Source organism: Sciurus vulgaris (assembly GCF_902686455.1).
Source record: "Sciurus vulgaris genome assembly, chromosome: 10".
NCBI classification, from domain to species: Eukaryota; Metazoa; Chordata; class Mammalia; order Rodentia; family Sciuridae; genus Sciurus; species Sciurus vulgaris.
The window spans coordinates 18,203,329-18,226,110 of NC_136470.1; the positions used below are offsets into that span (position 1 = coordinate 18,203,329).

General features: G+C 40.8%; 1 protein-coding gene and 1 long non-coding RNA gene across 7 annotated transcripts in view; both read left to right on the forward strand.

Annotated features, from left to right (window-relative positions):
• The first annotated feature begins 921 nt into the window (after positions 1 to 921).
• APP (amyloid beta precursor protein) overlaps positions 922 to 22,782 on the forward strand; it is a 239,573-nt gene continuing 217,712 nt past the window's right edge. For 2 of the 6 annotated variants that reach the window (XM_079156438.1, XM_079156442.1), the window contains exon 1: positions 922 to 1,145. In XM_079156438.1, the coding sequence (XP_079012564.1) occupies positions 1,089 to 1,145 (57 nt within the window). In that variant the 5' untranslated portion in view covers positions 922 to 1,088. The remainder of the gene's footprint in view (positions 1,146 to 22,782) is intronic. The other 4 variants (XM_079156437.1, XM_079156441.1, XM_079156439.1 and 1 more) reach the window with 2 other exon arrangements.
• Positions 14,285 to 22,573, forward strand: LOC306671156. Its single transcript, XR_013766608.1, has 2 exons — positions 14,285 to 19,741; positions 19,890 to 22,573. It is a non-coding gene; the product is annotated as an uncharacterized lncRNA (long non-coding RNA).

Below are 22,782 nucleotides of genomic sequence, written 5' to 3' on the forward strand. Positions count from 1 at the left end.
AGATTAATTTCTGTAATATAGGACAGATAGAATGAAGAACAGGGCCAGAATCTGGGGTCTGAGGTCCTTAGCTACGGAATAGAACAAGAATTATCTCTTAAGATCTCCTCGGTCTCAACTTTTACTTTATCTCCATCTCAGCTGTTACATCCCTGCCTGGATATTCCCAACCCACTCCCAAATTTCCGTCTCCTCCTCTCAACGCCACGCGCGCACACCCACATAAATAATAAACCGTGAAAACTCCAAAAACCAAAAATTCTCCTTTCCAGAAGGGGAAAAAAAGAAAAAATGGGTCGCCTGCTTCTTTCCCAGGTCCCGCGCCCATCTATCTCCTTTGGATCGTTCTAAAGATAGAAATTCCATGTTGTTCGTGGCTGCTTTTGACGGGAAAAAAAAAAAAAAAAAAAAAACCCGAGGTTTTTGCTCTTTCAACAAGCAAAGAAATCCTATTTCCTTTAAGCGTCGATTGCTCCCATTCTCTTCCAGAAACGCCTGCCCTACCTCTCCGAACCCAGACAAAAAACGAACTGCGGATAAAAACGCACCCCAGCAGCAGCCCTTTATACGACATCCCGAGAGGACTGCGGGGTCGCATGATTCAAGCTCACGGGAACGAGCGGGGAGCGCTCCCGACTTTTCTGGAGCCCAAAACGTCCTAGGACTCACCTTCCCCTGATCCTGCACCGTCCCTCCCCTGGTCCCAGACTTTCCCTCCTGCGGTTCCCCGAGCCCGGGTGGGCGGTGGGCGGTGGGCCGGGGAAGCGCGCGGGCAGCCCGAGGCGCCGCACCTGTGGGCGCCGGGGGCGCGGACCCCTCCCGGTGCCAGCGGGCGCAGCTCTGCGGCGGCTCCGCTAGGGGTCTCTCTCGGGTGCCGAGCGGGGTGGGCCGGATCAGCTGACTCTCCGGGCTCCGAGCCCCGCCGCCGCGCTCCGGCTCCGTCAGTTTCCTCGGCAGCAGTAGGCGAGAGCACCCGGAGCAGTGCGATCGCTGGGCCACCAGAAACGGCGGAGGAGACTCGGGCAGAGCAAGGGCGCGGCGGATCCCATTTGCACAGCAGCGCACTCGGTGCCCCGCGCAGGGTCGCGATGCTGCCCAGCTTGGCACTGCTTCTGCTGGCCGCTTGGACGGCTCGGGCGCTGGAGGTGGGTGCCGCGCCTTGGAAGGGGGTAGGAGGGCATAGTGGGGACGGGACCCCCCCACCCAAGTCTTAATTCGGAGAAGCAGGGGCTGCCAAGCGGACCCTTTTCTCCTCCGCCCCCGCTCGCGGGCCCCCTGCGCATCCCCGCCTCCGGCCCAGCCCTGCCCCGGGGACGCGCGCCCTGGTCCGCGGAGATGGAGCGAGCGAGGCGCGGGGCTCCCCTGTTCCCCGTCAGCCCGGGGCGAGAAGGGGAAGGGGAGGCGCTGATCTCAGACCCCGACTCAATCCCTGTCTGGAGAGCCAGGGTCCGGGGAGGCGAGAGACATCCAGATGGGGGGAAGGGGAAGGGAGCACGTGTGGAAAACCGAAAACGCAGCGTCCCTGGATCCAGTCCCTGAGTCTTCTTCAGTCGCTGCCCTTCCCTTTCTCTCGGGCCCCGGGGTGGAGGAGTCGGAACCCCTTTGGAAGCTGGGGGTCCCCTGGTTTCTCTTCGCCTGTGCCACGCGTTTCTCCTCCTCTTCTGACCTCCACCCTCTTGCTTGCCTTCCTCCCCGTTCCCGTTCGCGGTTGCTAGCGGAGGTAGCCTGCTTGCAGCCCTAGCTGGAGCCGGCGCCAGGGTCGCGCACTGCCTTCCGCAGGCAAACTTTGTACATTTCCGCGTCTCCCTTTTGTGTAAGTTGCGAGAGATGGGAGGGGTCGGGGACCCACGGCCACCGCGCCTTCCCCAAGCCCGGACGTCCCGGGCGTTCGCTCGCACCCTCAGCTTCTCCCCGCCAGGGAGAAAGTCCCTTGGAACAAAAGCGGCGGGCACCCCGCCCTCGCCGTCCGGGGCGCGGTGGCTGAGCCACGTTAGTCTGTGCGCCACCGAGGCTCCCTGCCCAGCGCCGCGCGTCTGCCCCGAGGGGGGCTGGGGCGCCGCTGGGGCCTCCCGGCGGAGCCTCGGGGTCGCTCTCCTTCACACCCTGGCACCACCACCGTGCTTTCCTTCCGTGCTGGGCTCTTAAGTCCTTGGGGAGAAATACGCGGAGAGTGGGGTGTGCGACTGGAAAGGGCAGTGGCGGGTGGTGGGAAGCACGGTCTCATCCCTCCTGTGCATCAAAGGAGACGTTTGTCTGATTAAGACCGACCTCCTCCCTGGCCGCTCTGGGGATTCTGGTTTAGACCCCCCTGAGGGCGCAGGATGGTGGGGAGAGTCCGCAGGGTCTTTTTTTTTAGGGTGCAGATAAAAGGGTTGAACAGAGTGAAGATTAAGACGGAGAAGATGGCGCCTCTGCAGTGCAGCAAAGAAAAGCTGTGTGGAGGCTGCAGCCTGGTGAAATCCACCCACCACTAGGTGTATAACAAGTCTTCCCCATTCACTCAACTCTCGAACATTCAGCTAACGCCTGAGCAAAAAGACTATTTTCCTTTTTATCCGAAGATGCTTAGAAGTTGTTTGCATGACAGTTAGGGCACAGAAGGTTCTATTTTGCATCGGTGGGGTTCCCCCGTTGGGTATCTTACCCATTTGCGACCACCCCTCTCCATTTTTGCCCCCTCCTCTCCCCTACCTCATAGTAATTTTCCAAAAATCAATTTCCGGGCAAGTGTCTTCCTATAATTCCACTGAGACTGTAGAGACTGTCACACCATTACAGTTTTTTAGTCCCTAATTTACAAGGTCATAGAACTTTTTTCCCTTCTGATTTTCATCCACAAGTGGCTCAGGAATCACAGGAGGGCTAGATCTAAGAATTTAGTTTTCCATGTTTTTAAAAGAAGCATTTAATTAAGGAAATGCTGATTGATGAATTAGTATTTTATTCGCATAATTATTTTAGTTTTCCTGAATTGTCCTACTACAAATTGAAAAAACAAAAAGCAATTAAAAACTCAACCTTTTTTGGAGCTTTTTCAAAACTTAAAATATTTAACTTCCTTAAACTTTTTTTTTTTTTTTTTCTGTATAAAAGAGGTAGCATGTAAGCAGAGATGATTTGGATTTACTTTCTGGCCTATTTGCTATTTCTGCCATCCTTATGGAAATTTTCTGTGGTTATTATCACCTTTAAAGGGTGGAGGTGAGATTGAGTTTAGTACATTTTGCAGAGTTGGTAGGAGAGTAGGTAATTCACTTTAGTGAGGTTTGAAGGGGATTCTTGTAGCTCTGTGTCTGCTAAACCAATGTAATTATCAATTGACTATCTTTTGCACAGCTTAGAAAATAGGTCTGCAGGTGGCTCTAAAAAAGAAACAAATAAGGGCAATGATAATGGGGCCCCAGCTTGCAGGGAAGGGTTGTTATTCCCTAGGTTGATGCTTTTGTCTGGTGTATTGATTAGAGGCATGAGTTTAGCAATCCTTGACTTACAAATATTTATTTATTTATTTATTTACTTATTTAATCATCTGTCCATTAATGCTTGCTTCCTGTTAAGTTTGCTTTCCTGTATTGAGGGTTTAATCGAATTGCAATGGTCCTGTATTGGTATAGTGCTGATTCACAGATGCTGGAAACCTACTGCTACGGATGAGAACTGCCCTAAAGGTAGAATCCACGCAGAGTAGTGAAGCTGATATTCCATGTTTATCTATAAGGAGTTCTTGCTAATCGGTTGGAAGCCATGATAACTGGCAGGCTGCAAAAGCTTCTCTCCTGTCACCCTAACCAGCAGAGGCCCCTGTCTATTAGTACATCAGAGAACTTACTAGATGGAGCAGTCATTCCTGGTCGGAATTGAAGAAATGAAAAGGGACATGCAAGATTACAAGGTTAACTTAGGAATGACTGATTAAAAAAAAAAAAAAAAAAAAGGAAAGGAAATGTGATCAGTTGAATATTGGTTTCAAGGAAAATGGAGAGGTTATTTTTATGGTTAAGCTGTCTTCTTGATGCTACAGGATCACTAAGTTATTGTTTATGGCACACTAGAGTTTTCTCTACAGGTATTTGTATGACGGTGTAGGTTGTCAGTCATGCTAGAAATAAGCATAGCTATTATGTGTCTGAAAAAGTGAATGAAAGAAGTGCAGTAAAATTTAGTAGAAAGTACATGATTTTATTGCCATGAGACTTACACAGCATCTTTCATTAATGCGTTTCTTTTTAAGTCTCTACCTTGTTATATCAGTCATGTATGCAAAGATAAACCTGTACAGATGTCCTGCAAGTGCCAAGCTTCAAGAATGTAAGGTTTAATTTCATCACATAGTTCTTATTACTCACAACCCCTCCCAGCCACCCTGAAGTTTGTGGGGTAAATAAAACATGCTCATGGTTATGAAAGAACTTATGTATTAAGTTCTAAAAAGAGTACAGATTTAGCAGTGTACAGAGTGAAAGTATTACAGGGTAAACACCTATATTTTTAAGGAATAAAGCAACAATGGATGAGATAATCCTGGAGCATTTCCTGGGTAGTAAATTTCCAGCCAGGTTTGTATCTCAAGCCTGGGGAGAGGAGGCTAAGTCTGCACAGGTACAGTATTTGTTTACATGCCTCTTTTTGCCTTTGCCAGAAGAGAGACAGGAGCGTCAGCACTCTCTCTCTCTCTCTCTCTCTCTCTCTCTCTCTCTCTCTCTCTCTCTCTCTCTCTCTCTCTCTCCCTGTCTCTGTCTCTCACTCTCACATGCACGCGCACACACATACACAGACTGGAATGTGTAGGCAGGTCTTTGTCTTATATTCTCTGTGCCTCCTTTAGGGGTAGGCAGAGTGAGGATCATAATGGATGAACAAGTGCAGGATTGGACTTGATTAACCTCTTCATCTAGTCATTAGAGAAATTTTTACTAATTTCCTTCTGGGGTCAAACCCAATCTCTAAGCATGGATGATATTGCAGTGAACCTACTAGCCCATCTTCTTCACCAAGCTTCCAGTCTTCTGGATAAGAGACAGAAAACAGACTATAAGAATAAGGCACATGAACTGTGACAGGTGCTGGGTTTGCTCTGGAGGGGAGCAGGAAATTGGGGATTTTTTTGCTTTTAACAAGGAACATTATTTTATTAATCACAGGTTGATTGCACCTTGATTGCACAGGAATCATAGGGATTAAAATCAAAACAAAACAAAAACAAAACTCTTGTCAGGACTCCACCCAACGCAGCTAAATAAGATCCCTGAGAGCAATGCCTTGACATTGGCATTTAGAAGAAAACAAAAAACCAAAACCCAAACAAAAAGTCCCCATAACCTCCCTGGGTAATTCTTAGTAATTCTTATGTGCAACCAGGGTTTTGAGACCAGCTCCAAATAGACCAACATGAACCACTTGCAAGAGACTTTTTAGATCTTAGAGAAGGTCTCATCAAGTTGTTCTGAAACCAGAAGGGCCAAGTAATACCAGGAAGGCTTCCTAGAGCAAGAAATGTGGAGACTGGTGGAAGAAAACACAGGCCATTTTTGAGTGTTTTCATTTCTCTTCAAGCTGTTACACATTGACTTTCTTCTTACAGCAGCGATGACTAGCGAACTCCATTGGTGAGAAACCCGTGCAGTGTCAGGGAAGAACCAACACACTACCCACACCGTGGGGTCGTGGTTTGCAGTGGCTCCAGCTCCAGGTTCTAACAGTTGCACAGTGTTTAGGTCTTTTGCTGTTGAGTGTGACCTTTCTGTTTCACTTGACCATGAAATCCTTTCCTTTTTATAATGGGATCTTGAGTACAAATATTTGGAGCACAGACTGATGTTAAATACCAGCTTCTGTAAACGCTTGCAGTGCTGTTACTCTGTGAGTCTCACAGCCTGTGTCACAGCGTACAGATACACCCTCAGGAGACAGTCGGAGAGGAGAAGGTGGCAGACTGGCAGAACTAAGGAGAAGGAATGAGCACCCCCTGAGTGAATGGGACGATGAAGCAATAAAAAGTATGATATATTTTCTTTTTCCCTTCCCTTCCCTTCCTATTTTGTTCCATTCCATTATGCAAAGGAAAGCACAGTACCCAAACCCTCAAACTGAGTTTGCAAATGAAAATCTTAGTGAAGAGGTACAAGTTAGGTAATTATTTCTTCACTTTAATGTGCACAGTTGAAGAAATAACTGTGAGGACACTGATATTTTTCTTTAGGAAAAAAGTTTTTCTTTTCAGATTAATCCTGATTAATAGATATGTTTTACCAGTACCTCTTTAGAAATAAAAATCCACCAAACACTGGATTAGAATGACTGTTCTAGGAATAAGATTATTTATAAAAAAGAAAAGAAAAACCTGTACACATTTCTCAGTTAACTTTTTGAAAAAGGGAGGCTTACCAGATTAGCTAAGTGACCCTTCAAAAAGCAATACGGTGAACTCAGCCTCATGTGTTAAATCTTAGCTGTAGAATGGAGCAAAGAGGGAGTTTTATTTAGCTTTGTTTGGTGTGCTTGCATTTTGAAGAGGCATATGATTCAAATTTATCTTGAACATGGTTAGAGTTATAGTATTTTATGAAAGAAAAAATTAGTTCAAATGGGGAAGATGAGAGATTTTTTTTTAAAAACCTATCTCTATGGGAAGACCTGGAATTATTTCTACATTTATAATATTGATTTTGATATGAGGCCAGCAACACTGAGTCATTGTGTGTTTCTCACATGCGTAGAGAAGGCAGCATTGCACATTGTTCACTTCCATCAATCACTGTAATAAAATACCCCAGATGATCAGCTTAAAGGAAAGGTTTATTTTGGCTCACAGTTTGGGAGATTTCAGTAGTCCATGGTTGGCTGGCCTGGTTACTTTTGGACCTGTGGCCAGGCAGCTCATCGTGGTGGGGAGTGTGTGATGGATAAGCTGCATACCTCAAGGAAACCCAGAAGCAAAAAGGAAAGAGGAGGAGATGTGAGTCCCACAGTTCCTCTTCACGGAAGCATCTCCAATGACCTTAAACCCTCCACCAAGCCCCACCTCTTAAAGGTTCCACTGCCTCCCAGCAGTTACACACTGGGAACTAAGCCCTTCATACATGGTCTTGGGGAATGTGTAAGATCTAAACCTTAGCACAAGACGTTTGAGCAACTGGATCGGGGCAAGATTGCTTAGCTATAAATCCTGGTTCTGACCCTGTGGAACTATTGGTCAAAGTTTTTCTGCATTTGTAAACATTTAGGCTTTGAGGATTAAATTGCTGTATATGTAAAATGCTTAGAACACATACGTGTTAATTGATATGTAGCCTGATGGCGCATTATAAGCACTATGTAAATCTTACTGTTTACATGATGATGGTGGTGGTGGTGATGATGATGTAAGATTGATATATCTAAGTCTCACACATAGTTTTTAAAAGTTAAAAAAGTTTCACTTACTAGTTCACTTATCAACTAATTAAGACTGTTAGAGGAAGCTGGTGGCTCATTATCTATAAGAATGAATGAATTTGATTTAAATATAAAAGTACATATCTCATAAAAATTTTAGGTTACATTATAAAATTTTTTTATTAAATATATAATTTTCTATTTCAGTTGTCCGCTTGAAAAATGTTTGAATGATTAATGCTCATTGAAAAATTTAAACAAATTTTTCCATATTTAAAGAAATGTGGAAAAAGTATAAGCAGGTTTTATACAAATGGAAAAGACCTATTTTTAATGTGCACACTGGCAACCATACAATGTCTAATAGTGAGCAAATTTATACACTGGTCGATTATTAACTATTAGTTGGCCACCAACTATATGCAGGAAGCTGTGAACAGACTTGGTTTAGTTTCTTGCAAAACCTTTTCTAGAAAAATTAGTTAACAGACTTTGCCAATCTGAGCAGAAGTAGATGATTTAAAATGCTAGCAAAAGAATTTTGGTCCTAGCTGGGTGCAGTGGCTCAGGAGGATGAGGCAGGAGGATCACAAGTTCAAAGCCAGCCTCAGCAAAAGTAAGGTGCTAAGCAATTCAGTGAGACCCTGTCTTTAAATCAAATACAAAATAGTGCTGGGGATGTGGCTCAGTGATCCAGTGCCCCTAAGTTCTAACCCTGGTACCACGCCCCCCCCAAAAAAGGAATTTTGATCCCAGAATGGAAACTCAAAAGTGATCTTCATCAAGGATGAGGAAACTGAAATGCAGATTTCTTGAGAAGGCTGCAATCCTATTAAGAAATCAGTTTTTATAGGCGATTTCTTATAGTCTTATTAGTAATCCCAAAACAGTGTTGGAATTCCCTCGTTTCCTGATTATTCTCAAGTTTAGAAGATTTTTTTCAGATGAAAATTTTTGATTTGACAAGAAAAATTGTTACTCGTTTTGTTTTTTGATAGTTAAAAGAATCTAACTTGTCCTGTGCTGTCAGTCACGTTCTAGAGAAAGCCTCAGACAGTCTTCATTGAAAAATGTAAGACATCCTAAATGATAGAGATGGGTAAATTACTTTTCATTTGTAAAGGACACTTATGAGAATAAGAGATCTGCTGTGTAAAGAAAAGTCATTTGTATTAAGCAAAGAAATGAGTTATCAGTCCTTGTTGCTAAATTTCTAAGCCTTAATGACTGTAATGTATTTTTGACCCCATGAAGACACTTTACAGGAAGAAAAACAAGCAATTTAATCTTAACCCTTGAGATAGATTTTCATGTTTAAAATCTGCCCCCACACACCCAGCCCCCGTTACCACAAACTCATTTTATTGAGTTTTTCTTTGTCTGCATGTTACTTGATTGGTATTTTTCAATAAAATTAATGAGGCAGCATAAGTTTTATTTTTAATAGAAAATAAAGAAAATGGCATTGTCCATTAAGGTTTGATTTGTCCAAGTAAAGCACTTTTTAAATCTGTTCCTATTATTGGATGGACTTTCAAAAGCATAATTACATTGTTTTTATAAATGTCATTGCTCAGTTATTTTATCTGTAATTGAATTGATAGGCACACATGATAAGGGTAGATGAGTAGTAGTTATTAGCCGTATTTTTTTTATCTTTAAAAAAATGTCCTCATCTACTTTGAAAGTGATGTAAGGTTTTGAAATCTTAGCATAAGTTTTCATACTAACACTAAAACCCATCATATAAAAAGTCATATTTTGTAGCATATATTCCTACTCCTGATGCTTGGTTGCTAATTCTAGTTTATTTAGAACAAATATAATTTTGCCATCACAACACATTAGTTTGAGGTAAAGAGTTCTTAAGGACCTCCCCCCCCACACACACACAGAAATGTGCAAATATGTCCACAAATTTTGTAAATGTTTTATTTACAGGTCTATATTAAATTAATTAATAAAATCAAAATCAAATTTCTGTATAGAGAAGTGATGAGCCTCTTTTCATGCCTAGAGAAACCTAGATCCTAGATTCTTTATTTATTTATTTATTTTTTTTGGTACTAGATATTGAGCTCAGAGCACTCCATCACTGAGCTACATCCCCAGCCCTATTTTGTATTTTGTTTAGAGACAGTGTCTCACTGAGTTGCTTAGCACCTAGCCCTTGCTGAGACTGGCTTTGAACTCTCCATCCTCCTGCCCTAGCCTCCTGAGCTGCTGGGATTACAGGCATGCATCACCACACCTGATTGAGACCTAGATTCTTATGGGTACATCCAGAAAAAGAAAATTAGCTCCTTCATTTCATACATATTTTTGAGGTCCTTTCCCCCAAGGGAGCAATGAGTTAAACAGAATAAATGGGAGGCAGCAGGTGACTTGGAGAAGTGAAGGTGGGCAGCAAAAAGTGTGGGGGAACACTGTGTGGACGTGTGAGTGTGATAGTCTGTGTAATATTCTTGAAGAGAGTCTTTAATTAGGTTGCTACCCAAAGGTAAACTTAGATAGTTGAACTGTGTAGTCACCATGTTGTAAGAGAATTGGGGACAGGGGATCTACTTTGGAGTGGTGGGGGATTTCAAAACAAAAGTGGTGGGGGATTGAAGTTAATACTGGATGTGGCCACACTGTTTTCCATAATTTGTTTTAACAGGACAGTTTAAAAAAAAATATTTTTTCAGTTGTTGATGGACCTTTATTATTTATTTATTTACATGCGGTGCTGAGAATCAAACCCACTGCCTCACACATGCTAGGCAAGCACTCTATCACTGAGCCACAACCCCAGCCCCAAAAGGACAGTTTTTAACATCTAGTAATTACTGAATGTTTCCAAGTATTTTTAGTGAGTATTCTAGAAATTTTATATTGTGATAAAGAATTACATGTTTTGAGTTTGGACAGGAATTTCACTTAGGTTTAAAAGATTCCAAACAAGCATAGAAAGAAAATTAAAACCTTTTAAATAAAATGTGTTTTTGTAGACCTTTCTGAAACATCTTGGGAAAATTTTCATGAATGCTGTCAAGTAACTTAATAATGTTCTTTCATTTGCAGCTCTTTATTTCAGGAATTTAGTGACCCAGGGGGAAAAATGCGTTATTCTTAAAACATACTTTATCAATCCCCTGATTTGCTGGGACACTTTCAGTTGAGAGTACATAGAAGTTATTTTTTTTTGATTAAAGTAGTGGAGTTTAGAAAGAAAATGTGTATTGGCATTAAACTGAGTAGCCTCCAAAATGAAAAATTTCATTGTCTTTGCCTTTTTTTCCCCTCAGTTTGCTGCTTTTTTATCATTTGATAATGATAAAATTTATTTTTCTAATTTTCTTTTTTTTTTATAAAGAGGATCAGAATTGGAACTTTAAAAAAAGTATTGAATTCTGTTATTTGTGTTTTCTAAAAGAAATAGTATTTTTCGAGTGGTGGGTGTGGATCAGGTAAAAGTCAAGGGAGGTCAGTAGAGGAAAGGGACCAAGGGGTGGGAAGGAGGGAGGGAGGGGGGATGTGCAGGGGAGTGATACTGGCCAAATATATTATTATATTGTGTGCATGTTTGAACATGTAATAACAGATCCCATCATATATACAACTATAATGCACCAATGTAAAAATGTGGAAAAAAAAAAAAAACTAATAGTACTTTTCAAGTTCAAGGACTTGAAGCTAATGCCTCCATACGGCATTTACTTGACAGGCATTAAAAGACTAATCGAGGTTATGATTATTAGCCTTGTATTTTGCTCAAATTTTCTCAGGCTTGTATGTAATGTTTTGTGTCAAGTGTTAAATCCTTTTACACTAAAGAATCCAGAAAATTTAAATCCTATAAAAGTAAACCAGATTTTAAGATCCTTTGGTTGTTTTGAGTGGGGGAAGTTCTTGGCTAACCCAGAGGGTGTTTGAACGTGAAGATAGTTTACATATTGCTGCTCGTTGAAGAATTGAGGGCTCTGCTTTTAAGAGCATATTTGTGACAACATTTCCATTTTGGACTGAGCTTGCTAGTGCAGTAAGTATGAGAAGAGGGAATCCCCGGGGGGAAGCTGGAAGATTTCCAGGTGATGATAGGGCGTCCATGTGACTCTGTGGCTCCAACAGAGGAGAGGGGAGGCAGCTGGACAGAGATCTCCTTATGACGGAGTGATTTATCAGCGTGGCCATCAAAGCTGTGCAGGACAAAGGTAATGAATGATGTGGTGGCAGAGAGGGTTTACTTAAATCAGCCACGTGGGAGCCGACGTACCTTGCTCTTTCTTCGTGTCTGCTAGTTGAATGTTTCACTTCATTTTTGTGAGCCAGACTTAGGTTACGTTTGTCTGGTTGTGGACTTTGGGGGTCATGTTTTAAGACACAAGATGGAGTCGGGTTAGGTTTGTTGGGAGTACTTCTTGTGGGTCTGGTTTTCTAGTTGTATTTATTGATGTCATAAATAACTCATGAGGAGATGAGGAAAAAATGTCAGCCTAAGTCTTTTGCCTAGATAAGAATGGACTTTGGGTAAAATACTCTAAGAGTTTATTATCACATGTTAAATTATTTATGCTATTTAAGAAACCCAACATGTTGACCGTGTTGCTTCTTCACTCATTTTACCAAGTAGAACATAGGAAACCTGAATTCAAGCACAGGGGTCTTCTGTTAGCAGGGGAGGGGAAGCTGGAATGCAGGATGTTTAATTGGATATTTGAAGTATGCTTTCACCTGTTCTGTCCTACTTCAGATTTTCTTGGGACATTTGTGATTGACGTCTGTAACGTTACGTTGATTTGGAGTTATAATTTTTGGAAAAATCTTCCTTTTTTGGACATATTTTGAGTGACTTTTGTGTCTGATTTATGACAGGAGACCTACAATCTAGATGGTGCTGTAAGCAGAGAGGTAGCACAGTTCTTGCCTTGAGGAATTCCACAGCCTAATGGGAGAAGAAAGAAGTGAAGAAATAATTAGGTATCTTGGGCCAAAGCTTCGGTGGAAGGACATACAGTGTCTTCACAGAGAAGGCAGGCAGCGTTTGGCCTGGGTTCCAAGTTTGAGTGCAGATGAACTGGGTGTGGTAGGGCTTCCCAGACAGAACAGTGAGGGGGTAGAGGTTTGAATGAGGAAGCCATGAGTATGTGGGTGAGAAAGGCAGCAGAGAATTAAGGGTTTGGGATGCCCTTGATGAGTCTCAACTTAATTTTCTGGATCAGTGGGATACTTTAAAAAAAAAAAAAAAATCTGGATTCCTCAAGTGGGGCAGCCGTTGATGACTGTAGTCCAGTTAGGTTTCAGAACTTTTGTGGAAGTCCTTGTCAATATCTGCTTCATCTCCTTGGTCAGAGGCTGACACCTAGCTGCTGTGCTCTGTGAGCGGGGAGCTTTGCTACCAGGATGTGTTCCAGGCTGTCTTCCAATGGATAAAGGAGAGGCAAAATAATGGGTGGCAGGTGGTCTCCTGGGACCTAGAGGAGATACCATTCTGTAAAGGGATGTAGCAGAAAGTGAGAAGGCTGTCAAACACTCTGAACCAAAGCAGAGATTGTCCAGGAACAAGCAGAGGAGGTCTGTGGAATTTGCCCACTTCCTTATCTACCAGCTAACAACCCGGGAAACCTGTAGAGTGAGGAAGGAGGTGAAGGCCTTTCCTTTTTATAGCAGGAACACCCCTTGCCAGACCTCTGCTTTGGCCGATCAAACCCAGGATGTGTTCAGACTTGTGTTCCTGGGACATCTTCCCAACTCGAGCAATGGCAAAAAGGGATAATGCCAGTGACTGGAGAGTAAAGGGGGTGTCAGGTTCCTCTCCCTAATGGCAAGCTGTCTCTCATTTGATCTAGAGACCTTGCTGTTGACTTGTTCTTGAAAGCAGCAGCGAGTAAAACAAACTTGGAGGTTTTTAGAAAGGAGCATGATACTGAAGCCTCTTGAGCTAGATCTGCCTGTCACCTCGAACCTCTTTTGTTCTTGTTTATGCTCACCTGTGCTGTTGAAGCAGAAGGGAAAGATGCATGGAAAGACGAGCCTTTATATATTTACATCGGTAGAAGTGGAGCAGCTGTCTTAATTAATTTTAATCATGTATGTATTTTCTCATTCATTTGAATTATTCTAAGTGACCAAATGAAAATGTAGATCAGAAAGTATGCGATGAAATGAAGATTTGCAAAAAATAATAATAATAATAATAATAATAATAATAATAATAATAATTCTGAGCAGGCTTGATAGAATGTTTGGAGGGTTTTGTATTAGGCATTTATATCTGTATGCAAAGATTTATTTAAAATATGTCTCAGTAGTTTGACATGTTATACATGGTTCTGTCTTTTAGGGAAATGTCTAAACTAAACTATCATGGTTCCTCAACAACTTCTCTTGGTTGTTTTTTGAAAATATTTTTTTAAACACTTCATTTCCTTTAACAGTAATCAAAAGGGTAGTATAAGCTCGACAATTTTAAATCTTGGCTTTAGAATTTTTTTCTTTTTTTCCGCTCTCTCTTCTCTCTCTCCCCAACCTCTTTATTTATTTTCAGTACTAGGGATTGAACTTAGGAGTGTTATACCACTAAGCTACATCCCCAGACCTTTTTATTTTATTTTTAGACAGGATCTTGCTGAGTTGCTGAGGCTGACCTTGACTGTGCTTACTCCTGCCTCAGCCTCCTAAGTAGTTGGAATTATAGGTATGCCGGTGTGCCTGGCCTAAAAAAAAAAAAAAAGTTTAGGTATTTATCAAATGTTTTGTTACCCTACTTCTAGACATGTGCAGGTCTGCACATGTTTGGTGCAAATCTGAAAAAAGTAGCCATAATGCTTGAACATATATTTTTCTCATATTACACTGATAAATATTTTGAAATTATGTTTTGTAATTATCAATATTTTGTAATGTCTCCCATGAAGAAAGAGTATGTTGGTTAATTCTGAAAATTTGTTTTAATTACATTAACATTTGAAAGTAAAAAAATTATTTCTTTAATTTTCCTGCATAATTTTCTAATAGTTATATATTTGTATAATTTGAGGAACATTATTTTAAAAACATTCTCCAAAAGAACATATACTTTATTCTGAATTGTTATGATTTTATATATGTAAAAATATTTGAGCCATCGTAACTAGCTATGGCTCAAGCCCAGTTCAAAGTGACTGGTCTTCATTGGTTTGGATTATAGAGTTAAAACTAATGCTTACTTTGTCTGACTTTTAAAAAATCAGTGTTTGATGTTTTGTTCAATTGTATACATGCCATTGTTTAAGATCACAAAATTGAAAAACTTGGTAGCCTAAGAGTAAGTACTGTGAAGACTGAGAACTCAACTCTCAACTCACCTGAACCTTTTTATTTTTTATTTTTTGACTGTGCTGAGGATTGAATCCAGGGCCTCTTGCATGGTAGGCATGTGCTCTGTCACTGAGCTACAGCCCCAACCCTGATTCAGCTGAATCTTATAAATAACTTATTGGTTTGTTTCATAGTCTGTTGCATTTCTAAGTAAACATGTTCTCTAGAAACTTTCTGTGCTTCTCTGATCATTTAAACACATGAAATAAATAGAAACTACAAAGATAAGTTGAGAAGTTCCTAGAGTTTAATGATACAAAAATGTGGTCCATCCATACAAGTTCACAGGTTTTTCCTTTAGATTCAAATGTGAATTTCAAAAAAAAAAAAAAAAAAAAAAGAAAAGGAATATTTTAGTCATCTTTATGAAGTAAACTAAATTATTACTCTAAATATATTTCTAATTCAAAGGAAATGGAAAACAAGATGCAAGAGACTGTGAAGTTAGGAGGTCCTTAGGCGTGCAGTTGGTAATTAAGATTCAGCCCTGGAGTAAAGGAGGTGACATTGATTTTTTATAAGCCCAGTGTTATTTGCTATAGATTTCTTGTGGGTGTACAAAATGAGAAAACATTAATACTTATAGTATGGACCTGGGAAGTACCAACTCCTAACAGGAAGAGCCGAGGAATGGAAATACTCCATTCAAATGCTTCCTTAGGTCATTTCATCTCAGAATTGCTCCAGCCTTCACTTTTGCCCTTCACTTAGGTTTGGGCCTGATTCTGAAGCAGCACTGACCAATACAAGTGAAATGAGATTGTTAGATCTAATTTTAAGTGTAGAAGTAGTCACTCCAAGTAGATAGGCTGAGAGTGTAGCTCAGAGGGTAGGGGCACAATTATGAATGGTTAGTTTGTGTGGAGCCCGAGTCCTGGGTTCAATCCCCACCACCACATACACACACACACACACACACACACACACACAAAAGGAAGAAATATTGACATGTCATTCCAAGCTGTTATTTCAAAAGGTTATCAATAAAAAAACTATTCAGGAAGCATATTACATGTTTTTTTTTCATATGTCTTCAAAATTTTACACATAAAGCTTTTTTTTTGGTAGTGGAGCTAGAATCGGGGGCACTTAACCACTGAGCCACATTCCCAGCCCATTTTATTTTTAATTTTGAGACAAAGTCTGGCTAACTTTCCCAAGCTGACATTGAACTTGTGATCCAGACCTGTACCAGCACACCCAACTAGAGCATATTTTAATTCAGGGCTTCACAATGTCTGGTACTTGATAGCCGCATGTAGCTAGTGGCTACCATATTGGAAAGTTTGCCATCTTAGCCTATGGTTGTGTGGGAAGAGAATCATAGTTTTTAAGAGTAGGTAGATCCATAAAACCTTCTTTTAAGCCCCCTCATTTTACAGATGAAGAAAGTAGGATATGGAGATGGTGAGTTGTTTAAAATCACACAGGTGTAAATGATCATAACCCAGTCCCTGTCATCTGACTTCCAATCTCTTCATCCCCTTCTTTCTTTCTTTTTCTGTTTGGTATTTCCATGTCCACTGGAATGTGTATGAATTTGGGGTTGTTGCTGTTAGTTAAATATTGAGTCAAGAGCCTTATGACAGTCTGGTCCACTCAAGGAACGCATGGCCTGAACTGCACAAAGCTGTTTTGGGGCAGACATATGTAGAACCTCTCTGTGAAGTAGTAATAGGAGATGCTGCTGCTCCAGTGATCAGTTTCTTCTGCTCATTAAAAGGGAGGGCAATAGGCATGTCATTACCATAAAAAGCTCATTGTATATTTGGATATGTAGATCTACACATTTTGTAATGAATCGAACTTTGGTTCTGGGTTTCTGGAAATAGTAGGGTTAAGCCTTGTTTTTTTCCCCTTATTTCAGAAGGGTGCTCATGTGTGCCCAACGTTCTTACCCAGGGATACTTCAAGAATGATAATTTTTGACAACTTAAGCTCAGTGCACTCCTGGCATGTAAAGTATGTAAGCAAATGTGGAACGCTTACCCATGGTATGGCATGTGGAGAAGAGGGGATTGGCATGTTCCTGTTGTGTATTCATCCTTGCGAAGTATTTGTTTTCATGAAAACGTGCATGATGGATGGACTTTCAGAGTTGGAAGTTGCTGTTTATTTTTTGCCTCAAATACTTACCAGTGTGGATGTTGTAGATTGGGTAAGAATGCTTTGAAGACAATTTTAAGTTTATTCATGTGATGTAGGTTTAAAGATTTTAGATTTAGTGTTAACAGATTTCCTATTTGAACCTTAGAACTTCTCATCTGTGGTTAGCCTTTACCCACAAAAAATATTGACCTTTAAATTAAGCATGCACTGTTTCTTTTTCTTTTTCTTTTTTTTTCCTTTCTGATGCAGGTAATTGAATTTTGCCAATGACTGATGTATGGGCAATACACAGAGGTTTCTTAGCTCAAAGTTAAAATGAGTTAAAAATACAGGGATTCAGGGGTATCTTTTGGAAACCTTTAAATGTAAAAGCCACCATTTTTAAGTCAGTGTCTTCAGTATTTTTTCATAGAAAATATAATCAGGAGGAACAGAAGTTTCCAGCTTTAAAATGTTTGATGGAATCATTATTTAAAATTATGTTTAAATAAATTGGATTTTGAATCAGGAAAGCATTATGAATTCATTGTAGGAAACTTAGAAAAAACTATGCAAAAGCATGCATAATCCTACCACCCACAATGTCAATTTATTATGTCATATTTCAAAGCAGTTTTGAGATTATCCTGTAGATTGTATTTTATATCCTATATATTCTTATCATTAAATCTCATGCTATTATAATTTTTTTGTAGGTGGAATGCTTAATGAATATATAAACCTGAGCTATGTAATTGTGAAAATTGACATTTTCAGCTCCAAGTTAGGCTGGAAGTAGTGATATAGGTATTCTGTATACAAAATACCTGATAATATTTTGCTTATTTATTGAATGATCTAAATTGCTGTTCTTAAGTAGTGTTCAACCTGGTGGCCCTTCAACTATAATATAATACTTAAGGAAAATGAAGTGAACAGACACGGTAAAGATTTACAAATATATAAGGAAAACCTGACCTATTAATTCCAACGATCAATCCTCTTATTTAGTGGTTCCACGATTGCTTGTGTGGGAAGAAGTTTGGCTGTAAGAAGTTGTTAGAGTTGACAGGCAAACATAGCTGGGGCTTGAAGGTACACATTAGTGGAATTGTGGTTTCAGCTTACTGGAGCCATTCAGGGGGAGCATTAATTGGGTTATGTGATTATACACGCAAATAGCATCCTCCTTCCCATTTCACATTGTTAAAGTTTCTCCCGATTTGATCAGGTTAAAAAATAAGTCAGAAACATTGACTGGATGAAGTTCCCAAAGGTAAGAATCTTGAACCACAAAAGAGAACTATATTTGTCTTTCCTAGCGGGTGACAACAATGATGGAATAGGATGTTCATGGGCCCCAGTGTAGGGGAGTGGAGCCCATTCAGCCAGCTGACTTAATTTTTGTTTATTGACTCCCGTTTGCATGGTCTGGAAGCCAGTTTTGTATTATTATATTTTGTATTATAGGTTTGGGCAGTGATAATGCTATCATTTATTGTTTACTTTTTGTCTCCGGATCATCATGCATGCTGAGTATACACTACTACTGAGCTACACCTCCACCCCCTTGTTTATTTTTGAAAATAATTATAGAGCCAGGCACAGTGGTGCATACCTATAATCCCAGCAGCTTGGGAGGCTGAGGCAGGAGCATTTCAAGTTCAAAGCCAGCCTCAACCACTTAGTGAGACCCTAAGCAACTCAGCAAGACCTTGTCTCAAAATAAAATATAAAAAGGACTGGGGCTATGGTAGTTATGTGTTCTTGAGTTCAATCTCTAGTACCAAAAAATAAATAAATAAAATACAGTGCTATAAATATATAGTGTATGTAGTGAGTACTAGTAAATGTTCTTGAAAAATAGCAGTTAATAAAATCAGATTTTGGTGCCATCAAAACCAGAGGAATTGTTAAAAAAAAAAAAAAAAACAGTGATGTAGCATGGAATGTCATTAATTTTTTTCATCACATTTGTTGAGACCAACTCTAGAGATTGAGATTCAGCCACGGAGGACAACCTTGGAGCTCAGGGAGCTTATACTCTGTTGGAGTAAAGGGCAAAGCCACCCATACACCAATCAGTGTGTTCTCTGCCACTCGGTGATCAGTGCTATGAAGAAAAGTGAGTAAGGGCTGGAGAGAGAGGCAGAGTCAATGAGAGTGTGAAGGGGATCAGAATATGCTACCCCCAAATTTGCCACTTTGGCCTGAAGATTATTTTGAGCTGAAGGCCACTGAGAAGTAGCCCACACCAGAGAAGCTTTCTTCCCACAAAAGGTATTAATTCCCTTTGGGGATGGTGTCCGCTCTCCTGTCTTCTGTACCAGGAAGACTAATCATTGTAGACCTGTGGGGAGAAGACTTGGTGAAATCACCCCGATTGTCCATGGTCTCCCCACATCTTCACCTCCCCACCACTTATTACCCTTAGAAGGCCAAACTCATTTCCTGTTTTGTTGCCTCTGCTCAACTTATTGCTCTTTGCTTAAATGGTATATAAACTCCTTGGGTTTTCTTTTATTTCTTGTGACACTCCCCATGTCTGCCTGTAAAAATATTAGCATCAAATATGCTATGTCTTTTCTTATTATTCTGTCTTTTGAGAGTCAAGTTTGCAAGGCCTCAGGTACTAAAACTCAAAGGGTAGAGGATAAAACAAATTTTCCTCCCTTGCAAGTGTTCAAGCTGGAGTGAACGGTAAATCCAAAGGCTGTAGGTGGGAATGTACCGGGGCCTCTGAGGAGGTACGTGAGCTCTTACAAACATCTCACTAATTGTGCGTATGTAATTTTTCATTGGTGGTTGACATTGATGGATCATTTATACCATTTATAATATTATAGCCTTTAAACCAATGGTGATGTTCTTCCATTCTAAATCCACTTAGTTCTCCGAGATGAACCTATTTTAATTGAGAGGGTTTTATGAAAGATGTTCTGTATTTCTAAATGTTTTTAAAAGTGCTCTTAGAGCACATAACAATTCAGGTTTGCCTTTTAAAATTTAACATGGGGACGGTACAGTTTTCTTGTGTTATACTTATTTCAGGTTTGAGTTTGGGAGGATATGGGAAGAACTTATATTAGGAATTTGGTAGCAAATTGTGTCATATTGTTTGTGATTTATTCGTTCTGAAATAAACACCTGTATTTTGGCATATGTGAAAATAGTGCGTGGAGAGTGGTAATAGTTAACAGCTCTGTAACTCTTTCTATGAGCCCAGCCCTGTTGTAATGCTTCCTCCTAATCCTTAGTAGCAGCTTAAAGGGAGCTTGCCAGTGGACCAGGTTCAAACTCCTTCACTATCTTTATGTTTTGTTTTGTCCCCCCCCCCCCCCCCACACACACCATACTGGGATATCTTCACATTCTTAACCACTTATTTCTTCTTCCTCTGGCAAAGTGGGCCAGTGGGTGGAGTCGGCTGTGTTTCCTTTAGTCCAGGCAGTTAGCTCCTGGAGGAAGCAAGCCTGGGAGTGGAGGGAGGCTGATAAGGGTTTGTTAGGCCTCCAGTTCCTGGCTGCTCCCCTCCCTCCCTGGGCTCTTACCTGCAGGGAACTCGGTGGGCCTCTGTCCCTGCTTGGTGTCTTCTCTCTTTCTTCTGCATCTGCACCTTTCATCCTAGTCCCATTCTTTTCCCTTTCCTTCAACCCCAAAAGAGACAGTGCTGGATGTCATGTTGGAGTCATTCAGACCTTGGATTTGAGTCATGACTCGCATTGTACTAGAGCTAATGACTTGACTTCCTAAACCCGAATTTCTACATTTACAGAGTATCTGTAAATAACTTGGTCAGGAGGAAAATGGAATTAAACATGAGGTTTTACAAAGCACCACCCTGTGGTCCATAGAAGGCCCTCCTGAATGCATGAGAGAAACCGGCTGACTCATTATTCAGCCCTTTTGTAATATCTCAGACCCTTCAGCACAATCCAGATGTTTAAATTAGCCACACTTTACCCCTTTGGAAATGCAGAGGTGGAGGTAGAGCCCTCCTGCTGTCAAAGACCTGGAAGGCTTACACAACTGAATTTCTCATTGGTAACATTTTTGATGTCCAAACACAGTGAACTTGTTTGTATTTCTGCATAAACTTGTTTGTGGTTAAGCTGTTGGTGTTTGAGCCTCATTTCCTTGGTTATTATCCTTCCCTGCCTGACCTGCCCCTTGGTGAACCCAGCAGAAAATCCACTTGCATAGGAATCTAAAGAATGCTGGTTCAGGATGTGGCTCTCCTCCAGGTCCACTTTCCTGTCCCTCCTTGTGTTTTCGGCAGTGACCAGGCACCAGTGACAAGCCTTGGCTGCTTGGACCAGCTGGAGACAGCCACAAAATCCCTGGCTGCAGCTTTCAAAGGTCTCTACTAACCCTTTTGCAAACAAAGGATTGTTTATCACATATCAAAGAAGACTGGGAAAGGGGTAATTGAGAGATCTATCTGAAGGAACTTGGGCTTCTAGCACCTGCTGATGCTTCCCGAGATGATGGGTAGTGGTTTGGCCTCAGGTGGACTCCTTGAATTCCTGGGACCTGCTTCCCTGTAGCCTTGACCGTGTATTAGAAATGTGCATTTCTACTGTAATCCCACCTTCTCAGGAGCATCGCAAGCTCCCAAGTTTCAGCCCAGCCTGGGCAACTTAGAGAGACCCTGTCTTAAAATAAAATTGAAAAGGGATCGGGGGTCTAGCTCAGAGGTAGAATGTTCCTGGGTTCAATCCCCAGTATGGGAGGAGGGGATTGAAAACATGCATTTCTATTTACACTTTATCATTGTATTTCTCTGCTCATGTCACTCAGACATTTGATTCAGGAGAAAATCACCTAGTATCTTTGGTGGTTTCAGGTGGCGCCTAAATTTCATTAATTCACAAAACCTGAATTGAATGGTGCAATCTGTTTTTGTATTGGCAATTTCTTTTTTCCTGGTCTGGGTGTTAACCTGTTGTGTCAACCTGTTGTATGTGGTGGGAGTTGGGGGGGATTTCAAGACAAACCCAAGAGACTGCAGGGGTTGATGTTTTGATTCTAAAGGATATTCTTTCCCTCTCTTCTCCATTGCTTTGTTCTGACCCATCATGTGTAAGCCCTATCAAATGTTAGGATGTGTGATCCTATTACACCCACATCCTGTAGGTGCATCCAAGTGCTTTGAGGCCGACTTAACACAGATTAATTTAACAGTTGCTCTGTGAAAACAGATGCTCTTTGCTGCTTATTTCTAATAAACCGTCAAGCCATTTAAAGGATGCTTTTCCCTTTAAGATGTTTCATCTTCCTATGAAGCTGGAGACTGATAAAGCAAAGCTGAAATACTTATGTCTAAAATTAGTGTATTATATTTAAAACCCTTGGTCTCAGACTGATTATGACATGCTCCTTTGTTGAATTTCTAGCCAGATGCTTATTCATAAAAATAAGGCTTATATAAGTGGCAGTGTTCAAATGCTAGGCCAGTCCGTTTTGGCAGTTTGACCTTTCACAGTAGCTAAATAAATATTTTTTACACTGAGAAAAGAATTATTTAACATTTGTGTACAGCACTCCGTCAAGAGAATTCAGTCTAAATGCAATAGATGAGACCCTTGGTACTAACATGAAAACAGACTAAAGTGAAAGAAAATCCAGCTGTGTATTATATGGGAGGCAGTCCACAAGGATAGGTGTTTATAGATATAGTAGACATTTAGGAATATTAATGGGGCTATTTTCAGTCAGCTGGGACGATCATTGGGTTGGAATAGCCAAAAAAAAAAAAAAAAATGAAGAAAAATGTAAAGATGAATATAGAAATTTAAAACTGCTCAGCAAATGTCTTGACAAATCATTGGGGCACAGTGGAAGTCTAGAAATGAGCTTATATTTACATAGGAAATTGATTCAGGATAAAAGCGGCTTTCCACATCATAGGAGGAAAGAAGGGTTATCTGAAACTGGATAGTCAGATACCACTATTATTTCTAGTGCATGTAACAAAGGGCC